General features: G+C 47.9%; 1 protein-coding gene across 1 annotated transcript; it reads left to right on the top strand.

Annotated features, from left to right (window-relative positions):
• The first annotated feature begins 4288 nt into the window (after positions 1-4288).
• GABARAPL2 (GABA type A receptor associated protein like 2) lies at positions 4289-10629 on the top strand. The gene is made up of 4 exons (XM_073584948.1): positions 4289-4442; positions 8461-8516; positions 9103-9275; positions 10041-10629. Exons 1-4 carry the CDS (start codon positions 4409-4411, stop codon positions 10129-10131), a joined length of 354 nt encoding a protein of 117 aa, XP_073441049.1. The 5' UTR covers positions 4289-4408; the 3' UTR covers positions 10132-10629.
• Positions 10630-27884: the final 17255 nt, after the last annotated feature.

Raw genomic sequence — 27884 nt, 5'->3', positions numbered from 1 at the left:
TCCTGACTGGGTGCTTACTGCCCGTCACTGGGTGCTCACTGCCCGTCACTGGGTGCTCACTGCCCGTCACTGGGTGCTCACTGCCCGTCACTGGGTGCTCACTGCTCCTGACTGGGTGCTCACTGCCCGTCACTGGGTGCTCACTGCTCCTGACTGGGTGCTCACTGCCCGTCACTGGGTGCTCACTGCTCCTGACTGGGTGCTCACTGCCCGTCACTGGGTGCTCACTGCTCCTGACTGGGTGCTCACTGCTCCTGACTGGGTGCTCACTGCCCGTCACTGGGTGCTCACTGCTCCTGACTGGGTGCTCACTGCCCGTCACTGGGTGCTCACTGCCCGTCACTGGGTGCTCACTGCCCCTCACTGGGTGCTTACTGCCCGTCACTGGGTGCTCACTGCTCCTGACTGGGTGCTCACTGCCCGTCACTGGGTGCTCACTGCCCGTCACTGGGTGCTCACTGCTCCTCACTGGGTGCTTACTGCCCGTCACTGGGTGCTCACTGCTCCTGACTGGGTGCTCACTGCTCCTGACTGGGTGCTCACTGCTCCTGACTGGGTGCTCACTGCTCCTCACTGGGTGCTCACTGCTCCTGACTGGGTGCTCACTGCCCGTCACTGGGTGCTCACTGCTCCTGACTGGGTGCTCACTGCCCGTCACTGGTTGCTCACTGCCCGTCACTGGTTGCTCACTGCCCGTCACTGGGTGCTCACTGCTCCTCACTGGGTGCTCACTGCCCGTCACTGGGTGCTCACTGCCCGTCACTGGGTGCTCACTGCTCCTGACTGGGTGCTTACTGCCCGTCACTGGGTGCTCACTGCCCGTCACTGGGTGCTCACTGCCCGTCACTGGGTGCTCACTGCCCGTCACTGGGTGCTCACTGCTCCTGACTGGGTGCTCACTGCCCGTCACTGGGTGCTCACTGCTCCTGACTGGGTGCTCACTGCCCGTCACTGGGTGCTCACTGCTCCTGACTGGGTGCTCACTGCCCGTCACTGGGTGCTCACTGCTCCTGACTGGGTGCTCACTGCTCCTGACTGGGTGCTCACTGCCCGTCACTGGGTGCTCACTGCTCCTGACTGGGTGCTCACTGCCCGTCACTGGGTGCTCACTGCCCGTCACTGGGTGCTCACTGCTCCTCACTGGGTGCTTACTGCCCGTCACTGGGTGCTCACTGCTCCTGACTGGGTGCTCACTGCCCGTCACTGGGTGCTCACTGCCCGTCACTGGGTGCTCACTGCCCGTCACTGGGTGCTCACTGCTCCTGACTGGGTGCTCACTGCCCGTCACTGGGTGCTCACTGCTCCTGACTGGGTGCTCACTGCCCGTCACTGGGTGCTCACTGCCCGTCACTGGGTGCTCACTGCTCCTCACTGGGTGCTTACTGCCCGTCACTGGGTGCTCACTGCTCCTGACTGGGTGCTCACTGCTCCTGACTGGGTGCTCACTGCCCGTCACTGGGTGCTCACTGCCCGTCACTGGGTGCTCACTGCTCCTCACTGGGTGCTCACTGCCCGTCACTGGGTGCTCACTGCTCCTGACTGGGTGCTCACTGCTCCTGACTGGGTGCTCACTGCCCGTCACTGGGTGCTCACTGCCCGTCACTGGGTGCTCACTGCTCCTCACTGGGTGCTCACTGCCCGTCACTGGGTGCTCACTGCTCCTCACTGGGTGCTTACTGCCCGTCACTGGGTGCTCACTGCTCCTGACTGGGTGCTCACTGCTCCTGACTGGGTGCTCACTGCCCGTCACTGGGTGCTCACTGCCCGTCACTGGGTGCTCACTGCTCCTCACTGGGTGCTCACTGCTCCTGACTGGGTGCTCACTGCCCGTCACTGGGTGCTCACTGCTCCTGACTGGGTGCTCACTGCCCGTCACTGGTTGCTCACTGCCCGTCACTGGTTGCTCACTGCCCGTCACTGGTTGCTCACTGCCCGTCACTGGTTGCTCACTGCTCCTCACTGGGTGCTCACTGCCCGTCACTGGGTGCTCACTGCCCGTCACTGGGTGCTCACTGCTCCTGACTGGGTGCTTACTGCCCGTCACTGGGTGCTCACTGCCCGTCACTGGGTGCTCACTGCCCGTCACTGGGTGCTCACTGCCCGTCACTGGGTGCTCACTGCTCCTGACTGGGTGCTCACTGCTCCTGACTGGGTGCTCACTGCCCGTCACTGGGTGCTCACTGCTCCTGACTGGGTGCTCACTGCCCGTCACTGGGTGCTCACTGCCCGTCACTGGGTGCTCACTGCCCCTGACTGGGTGCTCACTGCCCGTCACTGGGTGCTCACTGCCCGTCACTGGGTGCTCACTGCTCCTGACTGGGTGCTCACTGCCCGTCACTGGGTGCTTACTGCCCGTCACTGGGTGCTCACTGCCCGTCACTGGGTGCTCACTGCTCCTGACTGGGTGCTCACTGCCCGTCACTGGGTGCTCACTGCCCGTCACTGGGTGCTCACTGCCCGTCACTGGGTGCTCACTGCCCGTCACTGGGTGCTCACTGCTCCTGAATGGGTGCTCACTGCCCATCACTGGGTGCTCACTGCTCCTGACTGGGTGCTCACTGCTCCTGACTGGGTGTTCACTGCCCGTCACTGGGTGTTCACTGCCCGTCACTGGGTGCTCACTGCTCCTGACTGGGTGCTCACTGCTCCTGACTGGGTGCTCACTGCTCCTCACTGGGTGCTCACTGCTCCTGACTGGGTGCTCACTGCCCCTCACTGGGTGCTGCCCTCTTATTCTCCCCTCCGCCTGTCCCATTGGTAATACTGGGGCTTATACAGGGTCATTGTACAGTGCTGCGGGATGTAGAAATATCATACGGACATAGTGGAGGGGTCGCCCGCGGCGCCTCTACAGCTCCTGTGGCTTTTTAGTGTGCGTTATTTCCCCACCATGTGTGAGATCTCCGCTAATGTAACCTCCACACCTGAGCTCACTGCTGACTCTGCTCCTGTGTCCGGTCACATCCACTGATACAGTGTTGGCCTGGGGTGCCAAGGGCCCACCAGTGACACGGACTTTGGGGGCCCACTTGCATACAAATATCACACTACCCTTGTCCATAAATGTACCTATATCTCTATATAATATATAGATGTTGCCTTTTTCTATACAGAATCAATTGAATTATGCCAAGTACTGCCCATACAGTGGGGTAGGGGCTCCAGATCTGCACAGGGGCCCAGTGGGGAATTCCTGTTACCCTATGGGCCAGTACGAGCCTGCACTGATACATTGTAGCAATCCATCAGAATAACAAGTGGTGCATGAGGGTTAGCCACCGCGGGGGCAAATAGTGGGAAAAGGAACATTCAGATATTAGAAAGTTGCTGAACTTTCATGAAGGCTTGTCTTGTGAAAAGTGATCACCTACAGGCAGAATAGCGGACTAGGGGTCTGTGTTAGTTTAGGGGTCTGGTCTGGGATCTGCATTAGCTTAGGCATCTGGTCGGGGGTCTCTATACATTAGGGGTCTGGTCTGGGGTCTCCATACATTAGGGATCTGGTCAGGGGTCTCCATACATTAGGGGTCTGGTCTGGGGTCTCCATACATTAGGGGTCTGGTCTGGGGTCTCCATACATTAGGGGTCTGGGGTCTCCATACATTAGGGGTCTGGTCTGGGGTCTCCATACATTAGGGGTCTGGTCTGGGGTCTCCATACATTAGGGGTCTGGGGTCTCTATACATTAGGGGTCTGGGGTCTCCATAGATTAGGGGTCTAGTGTCTTCATACATTAGGGGTCTGGTCTGGGGTCTCTATACATTAGGGGTCTGGTCTGGGGTCTCTATACATTAGGGGTCTGGTCTGGTGTCTCCATACATTAGGAGTCTGGTCTGGGGTCTCTATACATTAGGGGTCTGGTCTGGTGTCTCCATACATTAGGAGTCTGGTCTGGGGTCTCTATACATTAGGGGTCTGGTCTGGTGTCTCCATACATTAGGAGTCTGGTCTGGGGTCTCTATACATTAGGGGGTCTGGTCTGGGGTCTCTATACATTAGGGGTCTGGGGTCTCTATACATTAGGGGTCTGGTCTGGGGTCTCTATACATTAGGGGTCTGGGTTGCAGTCAGCAGGTGTTAGGGGCCCATCTCCACCACTTGTGATCCGTGTGCTGTATCTAGAGGCTCCTGCTGTCGGTGGTGACACTTTGGTGTTCGCTCAGGCTGATCCTTGGCCTCGGGGTCACTGACAGCAGAATGTGACACGTGACCACCCTCTGACAGCGTGCCCTGTGACCTGGCGGTTCGGGATGACGTCAGCGGCGCGGGCAGCACGTCACACGCGACTCCTCCCTGCTCTCCTTCAATTGTAGGAGGAGTCACAGAACAGAAAGCTTTTTACCGCGGAAGTGACGTCAGAGAAGGCCCCGCCCTGTTGTTGTTGTCGTTGCTCTCTGTGCTCGGGAACATGAAGTGGATGTTCAAGGAAGACCACGCACTGGGTGAGAGACCGGGGGCCCCGACACCTGACCGGTCACCGACACTGTGCTGCCATGTCACGACAGAGGACAGGTCGCGTCCTGTCATGTCCGCCAGGCCTATACACTGCAATACTGCCCCCTCCGTCCTCTGTATTATACCCTCCTGCCCCTCCTCCTGTACATTATACCCTGCTACTCCTCCCCCTGTACATTATATCCTGTGTATTATACACTCCTGCCCCTCCCCCTGTACATTATATCCTGTGTATTATACCCCCCTGCCCCTCCCCCTGTACATTATACCCTGCTACTCCTCCCCCTGTACATTATATCCTGTGTATTATACACTCCTGCCCCTCCCCCTGTACATTATATCCTGTGGATTATACCCCCCTGCCCCTCCCCCTGTACATTATACCCTGCTACTCCTCCCCCTGTACATTATATCCTGTGTATTATACACTCCTGCCCCTCCCCCTGTACATTATATCCTGTGGATTATACCCCCCTGCCCCTCCCCCTGTACATTATACCCTGCTACTCCTCCCCCTGTACATTATATCCTGTGTATTATACACTCCTGCCCCTCCCCCTGTACATTATATCCTGTGGATTATACCCCCCTGCCCCTCCCCCTGTACATTATACCCTGCTACTCCTCACCCTGTACATTATATCCTGTGTATTATACACTCCTACCCCTCCCCCTGTACATTATATCCTGTGTATTATACACTCCTGCCCCTCCCCCTGTACATTATACCCTGCTACTCCTCCCCCTGTACATTATATCCTGTGTATTATACCCTCCTGCCCCTCCTCCTGTACATTATACCCTGCTACTCCTCCCCCTGTACATTATATCCTGTGTATTATACCCTCCTGCCCCTCCTCCTGTACATTATACCCTCCTGCCCCTCCTCCTGTACATTATACCCTGCTACTCCTCCCCCTGTACATTATATCCTGTGGATTATACCCCCCTGCACATTATACCCTGCTACTCCTCACCCTGTACATTATATCCTGTGTATTATACACTCCTGCCCCTCCCCCTGTACATTATATCCTGTGTATTATACACTCCTGCCCCTCCCCCTGTACATTATACCCTGCTACTCCTCACCCTGTACTTTATATCCTGTGTATTATACACTCCTGCCCCTCCCCCTGTACATTATATCCTGTGGATTATACCCCCCTGCCCCTCCCCCTGTACATTATACCCTGCTACTCCTCACCCTGTACATTATATCCTGTGTATTATACACTCCTACCCCTCCCCCTGTACATTATATCCTGTGTATTATACACTCCTGCCCCTCCCCCTGTACATTATACCCTGCTACTCCTCACCCTGTACATTATATCCTGTGTATTATACACTCCTGCCTCTCCCCCTGTACATTATATCCTGTGGATTATACCCTCCTGCCCCTCCCCCTGTACATTATACCCTCCCCCCTGTACATTATACCCTGTGGATTATACCCTGCTACTCCTCCCCCTGTACATTATATCCTGTGGATTATACCCTCCTGCCCCGCCCCCTGTACATTATACCCTGCTACTCCTCCCCCTGTACATTATATCCTGTGTATTATACACTCCTGCCCCTCCCCCTGTACATTATATCCTGTGGATTATACCCTCCTGCCCCTCCCCCTGTACATTATACCCTCCCCCCTGTACATTATACCCTGTGGATTATACCCTGCTACTCCTCCCCCTGTACATTATATCCTGTGGATTATACACTCCTGCCCCTCCCCCTGTACATTATACCCTGCTACTCCTCACCCTGTACATTATATCCTGTGTATTATACACTCCTGCCCCTCCCCCTGTACATTATATCCTGTGTATTATACACTCCTGCCCCTCCCCCTGTACATTATACCCTGCTACTCCTCACCCTGTACATTATATCCTGTGTATTATACACTCCTGCCTCTCCCCCTGTACATTATATCCTGTGGATTATACCCTCCTGCCCCTCCCCCTGTACATTATACCCTCCCCCCTGTACATTATACCCTGTGGATTATACCCTGCTACTCCTCCCCCTGTACATTATATCCTGTGGATTATACCCTCCTGCCCCGCCCCCTGTACATTATACCCTGCTACTCCTCCCCCTGTACATTATATCCTGTGTATTATACACTCCTGCCCCTCCCCCTGTACATTATATCCTGTGGATTATACCCTCCTGCCCCTCCCCCTGTACATTATACCCTCCCCCCTGTACATTATACCCTGTGGATTATACCCTGCTACTCCTCCCCCTGTACATTATATCCTGTGGATTATACACTCCTGCCCCTCCCCCTGTACATTATACCCTGCTACTCCTCACCCTGTACATTATATCCTGTGTATTATACACTCCTGCCCCTCCCCCTGTACATTATATCCTGTATATTATACACTCCTGCCCCTCCCCCTGTACATTATACCCTGCTACTCCTCACCCTGTACATTATATCCTGTGTATTATACACTCCTGCCTCTCCCCCTGTACATTATATCCTGTGGATTATACCCTCCTGCCCCTCCCCCTGTACATTATACCCTCCCCCCTGTACATTATATCCTGTGGATTATACCCTGCTACTCCTCCCCCTGTACATTATATCCTGTGGATTATACCCTCCTGCCCCGCCCCCTGTACATTATACCCTGCTACTCCTCCCCCTGTACATTATATCCTGTGTATTATACACTCCTGCCCCTCCCCCTGTACATTATATCCTGTGGCTTATACCCTCCTGCCCCTCCCCCTGTACATTATACCCTGCTACTCCTCCCCCTGTACATTACATCCTGTGGATTATACCCTCCTGCCCCTCCCCCTGTACATTATATCCTGTGTATTATACACTCCTGCCCCTCCCCCTGTACATTATATCCTGTGGATTATACCCTCCTGCCCCTCCCCCTGTACATTATACCCTGTTACTCCTCCCCCTGTACATTATATCCTGTGTATTATACACTCCTGCCCCTCCCCCTGTACATTATATCCTGTGGATTATACCCTCCTGCCCCTCCCACTGTACATTATATCCTGTGGATTATACCCTCCTGCCCCGCCCACATTTATATATTATCTTTGTTTTTTGTTCTGTGTTTTTTCTATTTGTGGTGGAGGATAGGTAAGTGCAGCCGTTCTTGTAGATCAGGACTGATGAGGCTCCGATAATTCTCTGGGGCAGCGGCTACAGGTCTGTGCTATCAAGTCACCGACTAAGATTAATAAGCAATCCTCGTGAGTGTCTGCCCCCTGTCCCGAACCACTCCAGCCTGCCTTGTGCTTCCCTCTCCCGTTCCCCCTGGTTGATGGTGCTGGTTGTCGATGCTCGGTCATGAGAAGGCCTCACTTGGACATTCCCATTTCCTAATGGAGCGTTACACAAGAATGCTTCGTCTATGAGACTTGGGCAGCTCGGTATTCACTGCCGGAGGGGGGCTGTGGACGGCTTCACCCCTCCCCCACTGTCCGTCAGATAGGTGGGGACATACACTTTGAACCCCACCTCTCTTAACACATACGCTCAGGAAGAGGGTCGTCTGCCCCGACTGAGATCGACGGGATCGGTCAATGCTTATTGTCTCAAAATTTTCTTTGATGGCTTAGATAAGCGATAAGTTATTTTTTGTTTTTTTCCTGGGTCAAATGTGGGGGGCTTCTGGCTTGGATAAAAAAAAAAATCTTGTGTGGTGCCCCCTTTCTTATTGGCCATGAATTGGATGTTTCATTTCCCCCTATATCTGTTTGTTTTGTGTCTGACAAGCTGCTCCTTGTTACTATCCGGCCCAGGGAAGCAGGCGTCTCGTGCCAGGTACGTCGGGGCCACACACCTGTGCCATCACATGAATAACCCGCCATGTCTCATTCATAAAGAATCTTGTCGGCAGTCGCCCCACATTCCTGCCGTGCGGCTCACTTGACGGGTGACTCCTCCGTCATCTCCTGGTTATTACGTGGACTCTTTCCTAAATCTTCCTTAATTGCCAATTTTTTTTTTTTTTTCAGAGCACAGGTGCGTGGAGTCGGCGAAAATCCGAGCCAAATATCCAGACCGTGTTCCGGTAAGTTGTGGTGTTTCCTGCGAGGGCTCATCCATTATTCAGCACTCGATCTATTAGAGCTGTATATAGATTGCATCTGCTACAAGCAATAATTCCCCTCTTATCTCCGAGTACCAGAACCTGTTTGAGATTCCGTTATCCCATAGTCTTAAAGGAGACTCGTCACTTGTCAGTAATCCGTATTATTGCTACCTGGTGTAAATCTTTTTGTTCTCCTTTACCTGGTGCTGTTTTTCTTTTGTGCCTGCGACTTTCTGCTCCTGAATCCGGTGCTGTTTTTCTTTTGTTCCTCCGACTCTCTGCTCCTGAAATACGCTCCCTGTTTATCTATCTATCTATCTATCTATCTAGTCTTGTTAGCCAAGTGGGTGTGATCCTCAACTTTCTCTGTAGGTAGCTTTTTATGACCACACCCACTTACAGAAGGCAAAATTTACATACAGAGGTCCCACCAAAATCTGTAGGTTCGACCCACTTTCATGTAATAGATGTGGCCACCAAAGTGGCCCCTCACTTGTGCTGACGCTGTCATTCCTTCTGGAAATGTTCCCAATAAATATAATTGTCCTACTCGTGCACTTCCCAGGTCATCGTGGAGAAAGTATCTGGTTCACAAATTGTGGATATCGACAAGCGGAAATACCTGGTCCCTTCTGACATCACCGTGGCTCAGTTTATGTGGATCATCAGAAAACGCATTCAACTGCCTTCAGAAAAAGCCATCTTCCTGTTTGTAGACAAGACTGTGCCTCAATCCAGGTGAGACGTAGTCCAAGATTTCCTCCAAGTGCCTTCTTGGTTGCACAGAATGACCCCTATCACCCAGCTTGAGCCACATGTCAAGGAGGGGCAAGTGCACCGCACATCGTTGACTGGGGAGGGGGAAGGAACTGTGAGTCGGAGAGAGGCTTGTGTCACACATCGCGGGCCGGTGAGGGGCGTGCGCCAAGGAGCTTGGTGGGGGGGGGGTTCTCAGTATCTTTTAAAGGGGATAACCTAGATAAACATTGATTGCATCTCTGTTGTGGCACACTGGAAACAACACGGTTCCTGACCTGGCACATTGCAGAAGGGACACTTGTCATTAAAGAATCCCCCTTGATGTTACGGTACCTACCTACACATCGTAGATAGCGGGGGGCTGAATGCTAATCCTTTGCCGACTCCTCCGTATTTCTGTGGGGGTATTGCAGGGTGATAACGGCTAGATTGGTGGAAGCTCTTAGACTGATGGCCGCACGTCCTGCTCTGAAATAGCGCGGATGTCGGGCGTGCTTGCTACCGCTTCATTCCAAGTTCTGGACCCTCATTCTGGTTATTGGTCAGACTCCAGCAATCTAGCAATTGTTACTTGTCCTGAACCCGGAGTATCCCTTTAAAGAGGAATTTAGCAGATTTCTAGATATTTTAACAAGCCGTGGCAGTCAGTCTCATCAATGTCTAATCACATGACAAAGCCAAAGTTTGATCCCGTGGAACGGCAGTGCGGCTCAGTAATTGTTTTCCTGTCTCTTTCCCCTTCAGTCTAACCATGGGACAGCTGTACGAGAAAGAAAAAGACGAGGACGGCTTTTTGTACGTGGCGTACAGCGGAGAGAACACGTTCGGCTTTTAGACGCATCGACGGCTTGTGAATCTTGTAAATAATGTCAGTGGTTTTAACATGATGTGTAAGTCTCCACCCCATAGAATTAGATGCATCTTAACTGGACGCCTTCTTTTGTTTTTCTTTTCCACGTCTTGCCCTCCATCTTTGTCTAATTTTTGTTTCTTCTTTTTTAAGTAATTTATTTTTTGTGCTTTGTGAAGACGTCACTTTACTGCCAAAGAGGCAGTCAGTCAACATGTCGGAAGGTAGAAATCTGCAGCCGATTTACTTTGGCAGTGAAGTGGTCAAATAATAGTACTTAGGAAGAGGTGGGGTCCGGCGGTGACCCCCCCCACTGGTAGCATTCATCATATGTAGGTTTTGGATTTTATTTCCATGGTTCTGTCATTTGCTGACCTTCGCTATAAGACACAGATGATTAGTGATTGATATTGTAATCAGTAATTACCGGTATGTAATATTCACCTTTACAAATTCCTGCAAATAAAACCATTCAGTCCATAACTTCTCGTTTCGTCACAGTAAGGAATTACTCACACTATGCATTTTACACCTCCAGACCTGAACTATGGTTTATGACAGACCTGCAAAATGTGCGGCCCACGGGACGAAGGTGTGCGGCCCACCGGACGAGGGTGTGCGGCCCGTGGGGCTGTCCGAGATGCACTGCTTCCTCCTCGTCTACTCAAATGTACAGTGGGGCAAAAAAGTATTTAGTCAGTCAGCAATAGTGCAAGTTCCACCACTTAAAAAGATGAGAGGCGTCTGTAATTTACATCATAGGTAGACCTCAACTATGGGAGACAAATTGAGAAAAAAAAATCCAGAAAATCACATTGTCTGTTTTTTTTTCATTTTATTTGCATATTATGGTGGAAAATAAGTATTTGGTCAGAAACAAAATTTCATCTCAATACTTTGTGATATATCCTTTGTTGGCAATGACAGAGGTGAAACGTTTTCTGTAAGTCTTCACAAGGTTGCCACACACTGTTGTTGGTATGTTGGCCCATTCCTCCATGCAGATCTCCTCTAGAGCAGTGATGTTTTTGGCTTTTCGCTTGGCAACACGGACTTTCAACTCCCTCCAAAGGTTTTCTATAGGGTTGAGATCTGGAGACTGGCTAGGCCACTCCAGGACCTTGAAATGCTTCTTACGAAGCCACTCCTTCGTTGCCCTGGCGGTGTGCTTTGGATCATTGTCATGTTGAAAGACCCAGCCACGTTTCATCTTCAATGCCCTTGCTGATGGAAGGAGGTTTGCACTCAAAATCTCACGATACATGGCCCCATTCATTCTTTCATGTACCCGGATCAGTCGTCCTGGCCCCTTTGCAGAGAAACAGCCCCAAAGCATGATGTTTCCACCACCATGCTTTACAGTAGGTATGGTGTTTGATGGATGCATCTCAGTATTCTTTTTCCTCCAAACACGACAAGTTGTGTTTCTACCAAACAGTTCCAGTTTGGTTTCATCAGACCATAGGACATTCTCCCAAAACTCCTCTGGATCATCCAAATGCTCTCTAGCAAACTTCAGACGGGCCCGGACATGTACAGGCTTAAGCAGTGGGACACGTCTGGCACTGCAGGATCTGAGTCCATGGTGGCGTAGTGTGTTACTTATGGTAGGCCTTGTTACATTGGTCCCAGCTCTCTGCAGTTCATTCACTAGGTCCCCCCGCGTGGTTCTGGGATTTTTGCTCACCGTTCTTGTGATCATTCTGACCCCACGGGGTGGGATTTTGCGTGGAGCACCAGATCGAGGGAGATTATCAGTGGTCTTGTATGTCTTCCATTTTCTAATTATTGCTCCCACAGTTGATTTCTTCACTCCAAGCTGGTTGGCTATTGCAGATTCAGTCTTCCCAGCCTGGTGCAGGGCTACAATTTTGTTTCTGGTGTCCTTTGACAGCTCTTTGGTCTTCACCATAGTGGAGTTTGGAGTCAGACTGTTTGAGGGTGTGCACAGGTGTCTTTTTATACTGATAACAAGTTTAAACAGGTGCCATTACTACAGGTAATGAGTGGAGGAAAGAGGAGACTCTTAAAGAAGAAGTTACAGGTCTGTGAGAGCCAGAAATCTTGATTGCTTGTTTCTGACCAAATACTTATTTTCCACCATAATATGCAAATAAAATGAAAAAAAAACAGACAATGTGATTTTCTGGATTTTTTTTTCTCAGTTTGTCTCCCATAGTTGAGGTCTACCTATGATGTAAATTACAGACGCCTCTCATCTTTTTAAGTGGTGGAACTTGCACTATTGCTGACTGACTAAATACTTTTTTGCCCCACTGTATTTGCGTCTCTTAGACACAAATACATTTAAAGACTGTGGAGCCGGGATAGAAGTAGCGCTCATCAGTCCCGGCTCCGGCGTGCAGCAGCGCTCATCAGTCCCGGCTCCGGCGTGCAGCAGCGCTCATCAGTCCCGGCTCCGGCGTGCAGCAGCGCTCATCAGTCCCTGTCCTTGATGTGCAGCAGTGTGATCACGCTGCTGCTGACACCAAACTGCCAGGAGACGAGACAGCACGGCCAAAATAGCCAAAGACTGCATGCTTAATCGTTGTGGATAAGATGGGGAGGGGGTTAATGTTACTGTGAGGACACGTAATGGTGGAGACCGTTTTGAAAGGGGGCATAGTTTTGTTCGAGGTGGTGGTAGGGGGTATTTTATTCAAAGGGGCAGTGTGGTGTGAGGGGCACATTTTGCAGAGGTACCGTGGTGGGGGGGTATATTATGCAGGAAGCCCAGGCAATTCAGGCGTGCAGCATGGGGGATCTTTATGGTGCCGTAAAATGATACTTAAATTTTCAAGAGCACAGTGTCAGAAATCGCTGCTGAAGACGGAGAGGAGGGAAGTCTGTGAAGATGAACTCAAGCATGAAATCTCTCCATGGCATCTGTGCTACATGGAGACAAGAAGTGATGGGAACAAATTCATTTAGAGAAGATGTAAAATATAAGGTACCCGGATGTAATTATTTATCTGCGATACGGACTGTCATCAGTCCTGTGGTTCCCGCATGGTCCGCAGTCTGATGACTTAACGACTCCCAGTATCTCCTCACCATTGTTAGAGAACCTGTCATCATGTAGTAAACTACAGGCATTGTCAGGTTGGGGCTTAAAAAATGTAACTATAGCAAAATGGCGTCCTCGCCTGCGCAGTGGCATCTAAGAACATTGCTTTCAGATGTTACTGCGCAAACTGAGCAGATTCTCTCCAAATCCTCAAGTACCCAAAACTTTGTTCTGGTCATGTATTGATACGAGTACTGCTTTAAATTTTTTGCAACCCTTGGACCAGAAAATGTTGTGCACCCCTGACTTATAGTGACCCAATAGTCTGGATCAACAAAACATGAATCACAGCTATGCACGCTTTATATGCTGCTGTCATTCTCGATGACAGGAGAAAGCATTGGTGGAAGGGTGTAGGGCTTTTATTGTGTACCCATTGTTTAAAAATGTGATTACAAAGAAAGTAATTGAAAAACACCTTTTTAATACTTTTATTTTTTTTGTTCAAATCATAATCCTAGCAATACTCGTTTACTGATATTTGGACGGTGTACAGAAGAGGCCAATCCCCAGATTCGGTGTCAGTCTTTACACTTGGGTGGACGCGCCTATTGCCGATCCCCGGGTTCGGTGTCAGTCTTAGACTTGGGTGGACGTGCTGATCGCCAATCCCCGGGTTTGGTGTCAGTCTTACACTTGGGTGGACGTGCTGATTACCGATCCCCGGGTTCGGTGCAAGTCTTAAACTTGGGTGGACGTGCCGATTACCTGTCCCCAGGTTTCGTGTGAGTCTTAAGGCCCCTTTACATTTAGCGATGCACCAGCGATCCCGACAAGCGATATGACCCGGTCAGGATCGCTGGTGCATCGCTAAATGATCGCTAGTGAGCTTCCACACAGGTAGATCTCACAGCAATGCAGCAGTGATACAGCAGACGATACTTACCTTTCAGACGCGGCGATCCTGACGTCCTCCGTCCGCGTCCATGCGTCGCTCATCGGCGCCAGCAGGAAGCGCCCGACGAGAAATGAAGCTGCATGATCAGCGATGGACAGCGGGGGAGCCGGTCGGAGGTAAGTATCACACAACACATAGCGATATCGCTGCTGCGTCACCAAATTGGTGATGCTTTAGCGATATCGCTATGTGTAAAGCCCCCTTTACACTTGGTGGATGTGCTGATTTCCACCGTTGGTCTCAGCTGAAGTGCAGGTAGTCGCGTGACGCTCGGATCCAGGATGTGAAGCGCTGTTCTCGGAGTCGCCTCCAGGCCTCCTGGTAACACACAGCAGCTTCTTTGTAATCATAAAATGTCATCAAGTCCCTGGAAGAGAAAAAGGATAAGATATTATACGAGATTTACCTAAACCAGCGATGGGACCAATAAACCCTGAAATCACGATAAGGACGAGTCCTTGAGTCACGGTCTAAGCTGGAAGAGCTGGGGGACGACATTCTGTGTGATGTCAGGAGGCTCTCCTTAGTTCTCTAGGAGGTAATAAGCCGCCAGAGAAGAAACTAAGGTATCAAGAGCCTAAAATCTCCCATGGGAGAGCTCGGCCTGCAGCTGTTAACCAGTTAAATCCCGCTGCCAGTCTCTGACAACTGGATTTAACATGCGTCAACTGGAAGCGTGTCAGAAATCCCACCCATCAGCACTCATCACATGATCGCGGGGTGCCGATGGGTTGTCATGACAGCAGGGGGTCTGCAGAGAGACCCCTGTGTTTGCCATTGTGAATCTTCTGTGAACGCCGGCTTGTGGCTTATGTTCCTAGGAGAATGTGATTTTTGCTGTACATGGCAGGGAGGAAGCATGATGTGGAGCTCGGACGATCGCAGCTTCAACTCTCCCAAGAGGACGAAATATAGTAAAATGTAAAAAAGAACTAAAGTTTAACCCCTTTACCCCCAAGGGTGGTTTGCACGTTCATGACCGGGCCAATTTTTACAATTCTGACCACTGCACCTTAATGAGGTAATAACTCTGAAACGCTTCCATGGATCCCGGTGATTCTGACATTGTTTTCTCGTGACATATTGTACTTGATGATAGTGGTAAAATTTCATTCATATATATGACTTGCGTTTAGTTGTGAAAAAAAAAGAGAAAATTGGCGAAAATTTTGCAATTTTTCAACTTTGAATTTTTATGCCCTTAAATCACACAGATATGTCACACAAAAAACTTAATAAGTAACATTTCCCACATGTTTACTTTACATCAGCACAATTTTGGAACCAATTTTTTTTTTTTTGTTAGGAAGTTCTAAGGGTTAAAATTTGACCAGCGATTTCTGATTTTTACAACACCATTTTATTTTTAGGGACCACATCACATTTGAAGCCACTTTGAGGGGTCTATATGATAGAAAATACCCAGAAGTGACACCATTCTAAAAACTGCACGCCTCAAGGCGCTCAAAACCACATTCAAGACGTTTATTAACCCTTCAGGTGCTTCATAGGAATTTTTTGAATGTTTAAAAAAAAAAAATGAACATTTACGGTAACTTTTTTTTCACAAAAAAAATACTTCAGGTCCAATTTTTTTATTTTACCAAGGGTAACGGGAAATTGAACGCAAAAGTTATTGTGCAATTTGTCCTGAGTACGCCGATACCTGATATGTGGGGGGGAACCACTGTTTGGGCGCATGGCAGAGCTCAGAAGGGAAGGAGCGCCGTTTGACTTGATTTCAACGCAGAATTGGCTTGACGCCATATCGCATTTGGAGAGCCCCTGATGTGCCTAAACAGTGGAAACCCCCCACAAGTGACACCATTTTGGAAACTAGACCCCCCAAGGAACTTATCTAGATATGTGGTGAGAACTTTGAACCCCCAAGGGCTTTACAGAAGTTTATAACGTACAGCTGAACAATTAAAAAAAAATCATATTTTTTCCACAAAATTTATCTATTCACCCCAAATTTTTATTTTTCCAAGTGAAACAGGACCCCAAAAGTTATTGTGCAATTTGTCCTGAGTACACTGATACTCCATATGTGGGGGTAAACCACGGTTTGGGGTGCATGGCAGAGCTCGGAAGGGAAGGAGCGCCGTTTGATGCAAAATTTGCTGGAATTGAAATCGGGCGCCATGTCGCGTTTGGAGAGCCCCTGATGTGCGTGAACAGTGGAAACTCCCCACAAGTGACCTCATTTTGGAAACTAGACCCCCCAAGGAACTTATCTAAATGTGTGGTGAGCACTTTGAACCCCAAGTGCTTAACAGAAGTTTATAACGTCCGGACGTGAAAATAAAAAAAATCATATTTTTTCCACAAACATGATCTTTTAGTCCCCAATTGTTTTATTTTCCCAAGGGTAACAGGAGAAATTGGACCCCAAAAGTTGTTGTGCAATTTGTCCTGAGTAGGCTGATACCCCGTATGTGGGGGTAAACCACTGTTTAGGCGCATGGCAGAGCTTGGAAGGGAAGGAGGACCATTTGACTTTTTCAACGCAGAATTGGCTGGAATTGAGATCAGGCGCCATGTCGCATTTGGAGAGCAAACTAAGGGGGTGATAACGGGGGGGTTTGATTTACTATTTATGGCGGTTTTTATGTTTGGCAGCTGTCACACGCTAAAAGACGCATTTTATTGTAAAAATAGTTTTTGCATCCCCACATTTTGAGAGCTATAATTTTTCCATATTTTGACCCACCGAGTCATGTGAGGTCTTATTTTTTGCGGGCCGAGTTGAAGTTTTTATTGGTGCCATTTTTGGGCACGTGACACTTTTTGATCAATTTTATTCTGATTTTTGGGACGCAGAATGAACAAAAACCAGCGTTTCAAGAATTTCTTTTGGGGTGGGCGTTTATACCATTCCACGTGTGGTAAAATTGATAAAGCGGTTTTATTCTTCGGGTCAGTACGGTTACAGCGATACCTTATTTGTCGTTTTTTATGTTTTGGCGCTTTTATGCAATGAAAACAATTTTATATAAATAATAATTTTTGCATCGCTTTATTCTGTGAGCTATAACTTTTTTTTTTTTTTTTTCACTGATGAAGCTGTGTGGTGGCTCATTATTTGCGGGACAAGATGACGTTTTCAGCGGTACCATGGTTATTTATATCCGTCTTTTTGATCACGCGTTTAGGCGTTATTGCACTTTTTGTTCGGCGGTATGATGATAAAGCATTGTTTTTTTGTTTTGTTTTTTGAAGGGGTTCACTAAAGGGGTTAACTAGTGGGACAGTTTAATAGGGCGGGTCGTTACGGTCGCGGCGATACTAAATATGTGTACTTTTATTTTGTTTTTTTTTTATTTACAAAAAAATTTTTTATTAGGGAATATTTTAATTATTAATTTTTTTAAAAATCTATTTTTACTTTTTTTTTTCACTTTATTATATTGTCCCAAGGCGGACATTATTATAAAGTGTCAGATCACTGATCTGACACTTTTGCAGTGCACTGTGTCAGATCAGCGATCTGACAGGTGCTGCACAGGCTTCCTCAGTGCCTGCTCTCAGCAGGCACTGAGAAAGCCGCCTCCCTGCTGGACTCCGAAGGCCCCCGTAGCCATATTGGATCCAGGGGCTTGCAGGGAGGAGACCCTCGAAACAGCACGATCACATCGCGCTGTTCCGAGGGTCTCAGGGAAGCACGCAAGAAGCCCCCTCCCTGTATGATTATTCCCTATGCCCCCCAGTACACTGCGATCATGTTTGATCGCAGTGGGCCATGGGTTAATGTGCCGGGGGCGGTCCGTGACCGCCCCTGTTAGGGTGTCAGCCATGATAATCAGCTGACACTCGGCCGCGATTAGCAGCGCTTCCCCCGTGAGCGCCGTTGATCGCGGTGACGTACTATCCCGTCCACGGGCCCGGGTCACGTGGATGGGATAGTACGTCACATGTCAGACAGGGATAAAAAAAAAAAAAGTGAAAAAAAAATAAGTTCAAATCGCCATCATTTTGCCCAATTGAAAATAGAATCATTAAAAAAATAAATAAAAAATACACATTTGGTATTGCTGTGTTTCGTAAGCCCTCACCCAGCCCCAGATCCCGAAAAAATGGCGGCAAAAGCAAACTCTTTTAAATTTTGGATTTATTTATTTTTTTTTTTTGCCACTAAACTAAAAAAGAACCTATACATGTTTGGTATCTGCGCAATTTGCTAACGTGGGGTATAATATTGCCAGGTCAGTCTAACCCCTTTGCGACGTGCGCTGTACTAGTACTGTGCATGTCGCATCTCCCCCTTTGGTGTGGGCTCCAGCGGTGAGTCCATATCTTTTCCGGGACATGGCTGACAATAGCCGTGGGAGGAATCGTGATCCACCCGCGGCTATTAACTAATTAAATGCCGCTGTCAAAAAAGCAGCATTTAACAAGCGCTTCCGGCAATCGGGCCGGAAATCCCCTGTCATGTGATCGCGGGTCACGGGTGTGTTGGCATGACAACCGGAGGTCTCCTGGAGACGTCTATGGTAGTCAATGCTGGATTGCTGTGAGCACCACCCAGTGGTCGATGCTCATAGCAAGTCACTAATTCTGATATATAGAGGCGATCTGCTCATCGCCTCTATCTAGCAGAGCCGATCCGGTTATACCAGTTTCTAGTCTCCTATGGAGACTGTTGAATCATGACAAAAGTAAAAAAAAAAAAAAAAATACAAAAGTTCAAATCACTCCCCTTTTGCCCCATTCAAAATAAAGCAATAAAAAAAAAATCAAACATAAACATATTTGGTATTGCCGGGTTCAGAATCGACCGATCTATCAATAAAAATCCTGATCGCTGAACAGCGTAGCGAGAAAAAAAAGTAAAAACTCCAGAATTGTTTTTTTGGTCGTTTCGACATTGCGTTAAAATGTGAACAAAAGATCGTGTCTGCACAAAAATGTTGTCATGAAAACTAAGCCCTCACCCAACCCGAGATCACGAAAAATGGAGACGCTACAGGTTTCGGAAAATGGCACAAATTTTTTTTTTTTTTTTTGGGGGGGGGGGGATTTTTTTTTTTTCACCAATTAAAAAAGAGCCTAGACCTGTTTGGTGTCTGTGAACTCGCAATGACCTGGAGAATCGTAATGGCAGGTCAGTTTCAGCATTTAGTGACTATGGTGAAAAAAAAAAAGTAGGATTGCACTTTTTTGGCAATTTCACCGCACTTTGGAATTTTTTTTTCCCGTTTTTGAGTACACCATATGGTAAAACCAGTGGTGTCATTCCTAAAGTACAACTCGTCCGGCCAAAAACAAGCCCTCACATGGCCATATTGACGGAAAAATACAAGGTTATGGCTCTGGGAAGAAGGGGAGCGAAAAACAGAAACACAAAAACAAACATGGGCCGCGGTGCATTTAGTGAACATGGTTTGAAAAGAAAAAACAATTCTGAAATTGCACTTTTTTTTTTATCCCAATTTCACTTGCACTTTTCCAGTACATTATATGGTAAAATGAATGGTGGTGTTCAAAAGTACAACTTGTCCTGGAAAAAACACGATCTCACATGGCCATATTGCTAGAAATATATCAAAAACAATGGAAGAAAGGGAGAAAAATATTTTTTAAAAATAAAACCCCTCCAATCCCTAAACGCAGCCCCTGTTGGGTAGATCCAGGGTGGGAATTGCCCAACAAGCCATTATTTCACAGGCGTGCTGTAAACATAGTCGTCTCGGGTGTGAGCACGGTACTCGCTGTCCATGGATTGTTGGGCGAGTATCACGCACCCTCCCAAATTTGGTGACAAAAAAAAATGACAAAAATGTGAAAACTAATTATACGATTATGAAACTGGGGGTGTCCAAAACTGCGCATCCTCATGACGCAAGGAGTCAAAGCACAAAATGTAATGAAACATTTCACTTTATTTACGGTAAGTTAAAAAAAAATAATTTGCACCCTTTTGGCTTTTACAGGTTCTTAATTTTCTCGCAACATTCAACTTTGAGGAGGTCTGTGGTTATAAATCAGCTGAGCGGAGCTTGTGCCATCTGAATAAGCTCACTGATGGACTCTCAGTTGACTCATTCAATATACTGCACATTACCATGGCTAAAGGCAAACGGTGCAAAATTTTGAATGAAACCTAATTGCAAAATTAATTATGGGGGGTCTCATGGGGTGGGCTCTTGTGGGAGGGTCTTATTGGGGGTGGGGTCTTGTGGGGGTCTTATTGGGGGGGCTCATGGAGGTGGGTGTTATGGGGGTCTTATGGTGGGGTGGGAGGTCTTAATGGGGAGGGGTCTTATATGGGGTGTCTTTGGGGTCTTACATGGGGCAGTCTTATGTGGGGGGATTTTATATGGGGCTGTCTTATGTGGGGGGTCTTATATGGGAGGGTCTTATGGGGGATCTTACATGGGGGTGTCTTTGGCATCTTATATGGGGAGGTCTTATGGGGGGCGTCTTATGAGCCACATTATCAGTTAAGTACCAGAGATGGTGAGAATCCGGGGGGGTTTATATTGGAGGGGTCTCGTGGGGATATCTTATATGGGGGAGTCTTTGGAGTCTTATATGGGGGAGTCTTTGGAGTCTTATATGGGGCGTCTTATATGGGAGGGGTCTTATGTGGGGTGGGTCTTATGGAGGGGTCCTATATGGGAGGTGGAAAATGATTGTCCTTGGTTAGATTAGAGCCAGTAACCCGAGCAATGGAAACCTACAATGCCAACCTGTGGGGATAATGTTTATTATTGCATATATTACAGCTACTATGTTCTACTGTTTATTGGGGCAGGAGTCTGTGTCTCCAACAATAGTGTTATATTGTCAATAATACATTGTCTACAAAAATAAAACGAGCCCCAGGACGTTCCCGCTCGCTGTTCACACTGTGTGTAGCCGGAGCACACTCTGCTGTCACTTTACAAGCTGGCAGGCGAGATGCTAAGATCCCGAGCTGTAAGGAGGAGGATCTGATGGAGGCGATACTATGTCTCAGAACAAATTCATAGACCCATCTTCCGAGCAGCACGGTGGCTCAGTGGAAAGCACTGGCGCTGTGCAGCATGGGAGTTCAGGACCTTTTTGTTGAAAACTGTTTTTCCCACTTACTGCACAGTGTATAATAAATTGTAAGTATGTAAAAGGTTTTTGTTCTAAAGTTGTATTCCAATAAATATATTTTATGTTCTATCTAAATCCAGGATATGCTTTTTCTTGAGAAATAATAAAAAACCTTTTTTGGATAATAAGAAACCTTGGATCCTACACCTATGGGAGCGCAAATAGCCTGGTATAAAGTTTATTGGATCAGTATGTCTTTGGAAGTGGAGCTGCTCACACTCTGTTCCATTCATTGGTTATAGGACTGTCTGAGAACGCAGAGCTCTGTTATTTCCAGACAGTCCCATAGACAATGAATGCAGTGGAGGATAAGCCCGCGCACCTCTGCTCCATTCAAGAATGGGATGGATCTAGGACACTTGTGCACCGAGCTCTGGAGACCGTGTCATGGAGATTACTACGTGATGTTTTCTAGTACGTGGATGTGTCAGAGATGTCCCACAGTGAACGGCCGCCCTCGCCGGTCTCCTGTCTGAGAACACGGATACTACAAGCCTTTTGCTCCCATCTCATAGCTCGGTGCACAGCCTGCTGTTGCTGGTGGGTTGCACCCATGGGGCAGCATGGGAACACTGGGGCTTTCTTTTTCTTGTTGCTGTTTTCATTGGTTCAGCTCTGACCAAGAACAATGAGATTCCTCCTCTCAGACTCATCTCAGAAAATGAAATCAGCGACCACAAGGGAGCCTGCTCTTCCTTCTCATGACCTGTCTGTGGGCACTGATAGACATATTGATGACCTATCGATGACCTATCCATTGGGTAATGCTGTGGTGGCTCAGTGGTTAGTGTTAGGACCTTTCAGTGCTTGGGTTCTTAGTTCAGTTCTGACTGAGGTTGGAGTGATTCTACCTCTCAGTTGTACTTTAGAAATTGCAAATGGACCTGCTCTAGTTTTCCATGATCTGTCGGCGGGTACTGATAGGTATACTGATGACTTAGCTATCAGATGATGCCGTGGTGGCTCAGTGGTTAGCTCAATTACTTTTCAACACTTGGGTCCTTAGTTCAATTCTGACTGAGGTTGGAGCAATTCTTCCTCACAAATGACCTGCTCTAGTTTTTACCGATCTTCCCATTGATGCTGGTAGTAATATCAATGACTTTGCCAAAGTTTATCTTCTGAGCAGCACAGTATCCCAGTGGAAAGCGCTGGTGCTTTGTAGTGTTTGAGTCCGGGGCTCTAATCCCACCATGGATGACATCTGCAAGGTGCTTGTATCTTCTGACTGAGCTGCCATCCATCCTCCAAAGACATATAATGATGGTGTTACCTGTGCAGCATCCAGGAGGGCTGCTTGTCCCTTCATTGGGCAAGTATCCTGAGTGGTGTCCGTCCTTATTGGATGAATGTTGTGATGCAAGAAATTGACTCTTATATATGCAGATCAGTTGCAACTGAGCTGTGAAAAGTAGTTTTTGGACTTAGTAAAATTTCAGCCCCCCCCTCATGTCCATAGATGCAAATGTTTTTCCAACCCTCAGTAACACCATCACCCACGGCAAGGTGACACTTCCCTGATGGGTCCTCTCATCACCCTTCCATGACACTGAATGTGCACATGACACTTTCAGGCTAAAAGTCTACAATAATGGACAAATATGTCTCTCCCGGGCTGCAACCCTACAATTTGAATGGGCAAGTAGAATTGGTTGAGAACTCCTGCAGGTCAGTTGGAGGAGCGCAGTGTCAGAGCAGAGGGAGTCACCCCCTCCAAATCAGCTATACAAAAACCTGACCAGCACCTCCCAAGTGTGAATAGGTGCCAGTTGTAGTGACTGCAAAATATGTATAAAAAGCCCAGCAGCAGGAGAGACGCGTGCAGTCACTACAGCTGGCACCTATTCACACTTGGGAGGGGCTGGTCAGGTTTTTTGTATAGATAGATAAATATATAGATGATAGATACAAGAGGACTGCTGCTGGAGACATTGCTTCAAGAGTCACCACACACAGACGTGTCCAGGACATGGCCTACAACTCCTCACTTTAGAAATTGAAATCAATGAACAGATTGGTTAGATGTGTTTGGCGGCTATGTCTATTATTCCTGATCTTCCCATAGGTGCCGGGAGTCATATTCATGACTTACCCAGAGGTTATCACTCAGGCAGCATGATGGCCCAGTGGTTAGCACTGCTGCTGTCCAATGCTGGTGTCCTTGATTCAACTCTGACTGATGACGATGAGATTCCTCCTCTCAGGTATATTTTATAAATTATAATCAGTGATTGTAATGGGACCTGCTCTAGTTTTTTCTGACCTTCCCATAAATGCTGAGAGTCCTATTGATGATCTGGGCAGAAATAAACTCTCAGGCAGCACAGAGGCTCAGTGGTTACCTCCATTGCCATCCTACAGTTGGGTTCTGAGGTCAATGAGATTTCTCCTCTCAGACACATCTTAGAAAATGAAGTCAGAGGCCTCAAATGGAACCTGCTCTTCCTTCTCCTGACCTCTTGGTGGGCACTGATAAGCATATTGATGACCTAGCCATCAGGTGGCTCAGTGGTTCGCTCCCTTACCTTTCAGTGCTTGGGTCCTTAGTTCAATTCTGACTGAGGTCGGTGTAATTCTACCTCTCAATCGTACTTTAGAAATTGCAAATGGACCTGCTCTAGTTTTTCCTGATCTTCCCATGGGTGCTGGTAGTAATATCAATGACTTCGCCAAACATTGTCTTCCAAGCAGCATGGTGGCCCAGTGGAAAGTACTGGTGCTTTGCAGCATGGGAGTCCAGGGTTCAAATCCCACCATGGATGACGTCTGCAAGGAGTTTGTATGTGCTCAGTGGTCTGCCACCCATGCTCCAAAGACATACAGGTAGGTTCCAGTGATGGTGTTACCTGTGTTTCTGAGGGTCAAAAGAACATTTACATCTATGGATATGAGGCGGGGCCAAAATTTTACCAAGTCCAAAAACTACTTTACACAGCTCATCCAATTTCTTGTATCTGGACATTCATCCAATACAGACAGACACCACTCAGGATTCTTGCCCAATGAAGGGGACAGGCAAGCAGCCCTCCTGGATGCTACACAAGTAACACAAACACTAGATATCTTTGGCATGAGGATGGCAGCTCAATCAGGCAACATACCAATACCTTGCAGATGTCATCCATGGTGGGATTTGAACCCTGGACTCTCACACTGCAAAGCACCAGCGCTTTCCACTGGGCCACCGTGCTGCTCGGAAGATAACCTTTGGCAAAGTCATTGATATTACTACCAGCACCAATGGGAAGATCAGGAAAAACTAGAGCAGGTCCATTTGTGAGGAAGAATTACTCCAACCTCAGTCAGAGTAGAATTAAGGACCCAAGCACTGAAAGTTAAGGGAACTAACCACTGAGCCACCATAGCATTACATGATGGCTGTGTCATCAATATGTCTATCAGTGCCCAGGGTCCTTGGTTCCATTCTGAGTAATTCTACCTTTCAGTTGTACTTCAGAAATTGTAATTGGCCATGCTCTAGTTTTTCCTGATCTTCTCATAGGTGCTGGTAGTAATATCAATGACTTTAGCAAAGGACATGTTCTGAGCAGCACGGTGGCTCAGTGGAACGCACTGGTGCTTTGATACATGGTAGTCCAGGGTTCAAATCCCAATGCTTCAGAGTTCAATTTTGACTGATGTCTGAGTAATTCTACCTCTCAGTTGTACTTTAGAGATTGCAAATGGACCTGCTCTAGTTTTTCCTGATCTTCCCATTGGTGCTGGTAGTAATATCAATGACTTTGCCAAAGGTTATTTTCCAAGCAGCACAGTAGCCCAGTAGGAAAGCACTGGTGCTTTGCAGTGTGGGAGTCCAGGGTTCAAATCCCACCATGGATGACATCTGCAAGGAGTTTGTATGTTCTCCCTGTGCTCAGGTGGTCTACCACCCATGCTCCAAAGACGTACAGGTAGGGGCTAATAATGGTGTTACCTGTGCAGCATCCAGGAGGGCTGCTTGCCCCCTTCTTTGGGCAAGTAGCCTCAGTACTTATTGGATGAGTGTGCTCATACAAGTGATTGGCTTGTATATAGACAGCTCAGTTGCTTGCAACTGAGCTGCTGTCTTTTTGGACTTACAGTCACTAAATGTATTTTAAGTCCAAAAAGACAACAGCTCAAGCAACTGAGCTGTCTATATACAAGCCAATCACTTGTATGAGTACATTCATCCAATAAATACTGGGACTACTTGCCCAATGAAGGGGGCAAGCAGCCCTCCTGGATGCTGCACAGGTAACACCATCTTTAGCCCCTACCTGTATGTCTTTAGAGCATGGGTGGCAGACCACCTGAGCACAGGGAGAACATACAAACTCCTTGCAGATGTCATCCATGGTAGGATTTGAACCCTGGACTCCCACACTGCAAAGCACCAGCACTTTCCACTGGGCCACCGTGCTGCTCAGAAGATAATCTTCAGCAAAGTAATTGATATTACTACCAGCACCAATGGGAAATCAGGAAAAACTAGAGCAGGTCCATTTATAGTTTCTAGAGTACAACTGAGAAGTAGAATTACTCCGACTTCAGTCAGAATTGAAGGACCCAAGCATTGAAAGGTAATTGAGCGAACCACTGAGCTCAGTGGCTCCTTAGTTCAAGTTAATACTCAGACAGCACGGTGGCCCAGTGGAAAGCACTGATGCTCTGCAGCATGGGAGTCCAGGGTTCAAATCCCACCATGGATGAATGTCCAGATACAAGTCATTGGCTGTTATGTGGGCAGCTAAGTACAACTGAGCTGTGAAGACTCTTTTTCGACTTAGTAAAATTTATCTTCAACCTTACCATATCTTCCCTCAGAACCACGTGATAGCACTTGCTTACCTCCATGATAACACCATCTCTGGCCCCTACCTGTATGTCTTTGGAGCATGGGTGGCAGACCACCTGAGCACAGGGAGAACACACAAACTCCTTGCAGATGTAATCCATAGCGGGATTTGAACCCTGGACTCCCATGCTGTAAAGCACCAGCACTTTCCACTTTGGCTAAGTCATTGATATTACCACCAGCACCTATGGGAGGATCAGGAAAAACTAGAGCAGGTCCATTTGTGAGGAGGAATGGCTCCAAGCTCAGTCAGAGTAGAACTAAGGACACAAACATTAAAAAGTAATTGAGCTAACCACAGCATTTCTCAATGACTAGGTCATCAATATACCTATCAGTGCCCACCAACAGGTCATGAATAGGAGGAGCAGGTTCCATTTGAGGCCTCTGATTTCATTTTCTAAGATGTGTCTGAGAGGAGAAATCTCAATGACCTCAGTCAGAATTGAACTAAGGAACCAAGTGTAGGATGGTAATGGAGGTAACCACTGAGCCACTGTGCTGCTTAGGAGTTTATTTCTGGCCAGATCATCAACAGGACTCTCAGCATTTATGGGAAGGTCAGAAAAAACTAGAGCAGGTCCCATTACAATCACTGATTATAATTTATAAAATACACCTGAGAGGAGGAATCCCATTGTCCTCAGAGTAGAGCCCAGGACACCAGCATTGGACAGTAGCAGTGCTAACCACTGGGCCATCATGGTGCCCGAGTGATCACCTCTGGGTAAGTCATCTATATGACATCCGGCATCTATGGGAAGATCAGGAATAATAGACATAGCCGCCCAACACATCTAACCAATCTGTTCATTGATTTCAATTTCTAAAGTGAGGTGGGGGGGTTTTATATGGGGAGGTCTTATGGGGGGCCGTATACTTATATGGTTGGGTCTTATAAGGGAGGTCTTAGGCTAGTTTCACAGTAGCGTTTTTTAGCGCAGCGCTTCGTGCGCAATAGAAACGCATGCAAAAAACGCATCATGCGTTTTGCTTTTTTTAGGCGCATGCGTTTTAACCAGTTTGTAGCCATGTTAACTCTTAAAACGCATGCGATTTTAAACGCAGGCGTGCGCATGTCCATGCGCATGCCTGCGTTCCCATAGACTGTAATGTGATTTTTGGCGCATTCTGCACGCATGCGTTTTTTTGACACAGGTTGGACGGACCAAAAATGCAACAGGTTGCATCCGGCGTGCCTGGGCGCACACTACAAAAAAACGTATGCGCACGGAAATGCATACAAACGCGTGCAAACGTAGACCATGCGCCCCCATGTTAAACATAGGGGAGCATGGCGCATGCGCATGGACGCGCACGATGCCCTGCGCTAAAAATCGCTAGTGTCAAACCAGCCTTATATGTGGGGGTCTTATGAGCAACATTATCAGTTCAGTACCAGAGATGGTGAGAATCCAGGGGGGTCTTATATGGAGGGTTTTATATGAGAGGGGTCTTGGGGGGGGTCTAATGTGGGGGGATCTTATGGGGATATCTTATATGGGGAGGTCTTATATGGGGGTCTTATGAGCGACATTATCAGTTCAGTACCAGAGATGGTGAGAATCCAGGGGGGTCTTATATGGAGGGTTTTATATAGGAGGGGTCTTGGGGGGGGGTCTAATGTGGGGGGATCTTATGGGGATATCTTATATGGGGAGGTCTTATATGGGGGTCTTATGAGCGACATTATCAGTTCAGTACCAGAGATGGTGAGAATCCAGGGGGGTCTTATATGGAGGGTTTTATATGGGAGGGGTCTTGGGGGGTCTAATGTGGGGGGATCTTATGGGGATATCTTATATGGGGGTCTTATGGGGGGAGTCTTATGAGCGACATCAGTTCAGTAT

This window comes from Dendrobates tinctorius, unplaced genomic scaffold (assembly GCF_039654945.1).
Source record: "Dendrobates tinctorius isolate UK_male_01 unplaced genomic scaffold, ASM3965494v1 ptg000009l, whole genome shotgun sequence".
NCBI classification, from domain to species: Eukaryota; Metazoa; Chordata; class Amphibia; order Anura; family Dendrobatidae; genus Dendrobates; species Dendrobates tinctorius.
The sequence above is the reverse complement of the archived record's forward strand: the minus strand, read 5'-3'. Positions and strand labels throughout refer to the sequence as shown.

Excerpts from the sequence above, each read along its gene's own strand:
- GABARAPL2 (XM_073584948.1), top strand. The coding sequence starts at position 4,409 with ATGAAGTGGATGTTCAAGGAAGACCACGCACTGG. Across the intron at positions 8,517-9,102 it reads AATATCCAGACCGTGTTCCG|GTCATCGTGGAGAAAGTATC; the intron begins GTAAGTTGTGGT and ends TGCACTTCCCAG. Across the intron at positions 9,276-10,040 it reads AAGACTGTGCCTCAATCCAG|TCTAACCATGGGACAGCTGT; the intron begins GTGAGACGTAGT and ends TTTCCCCTTCAG.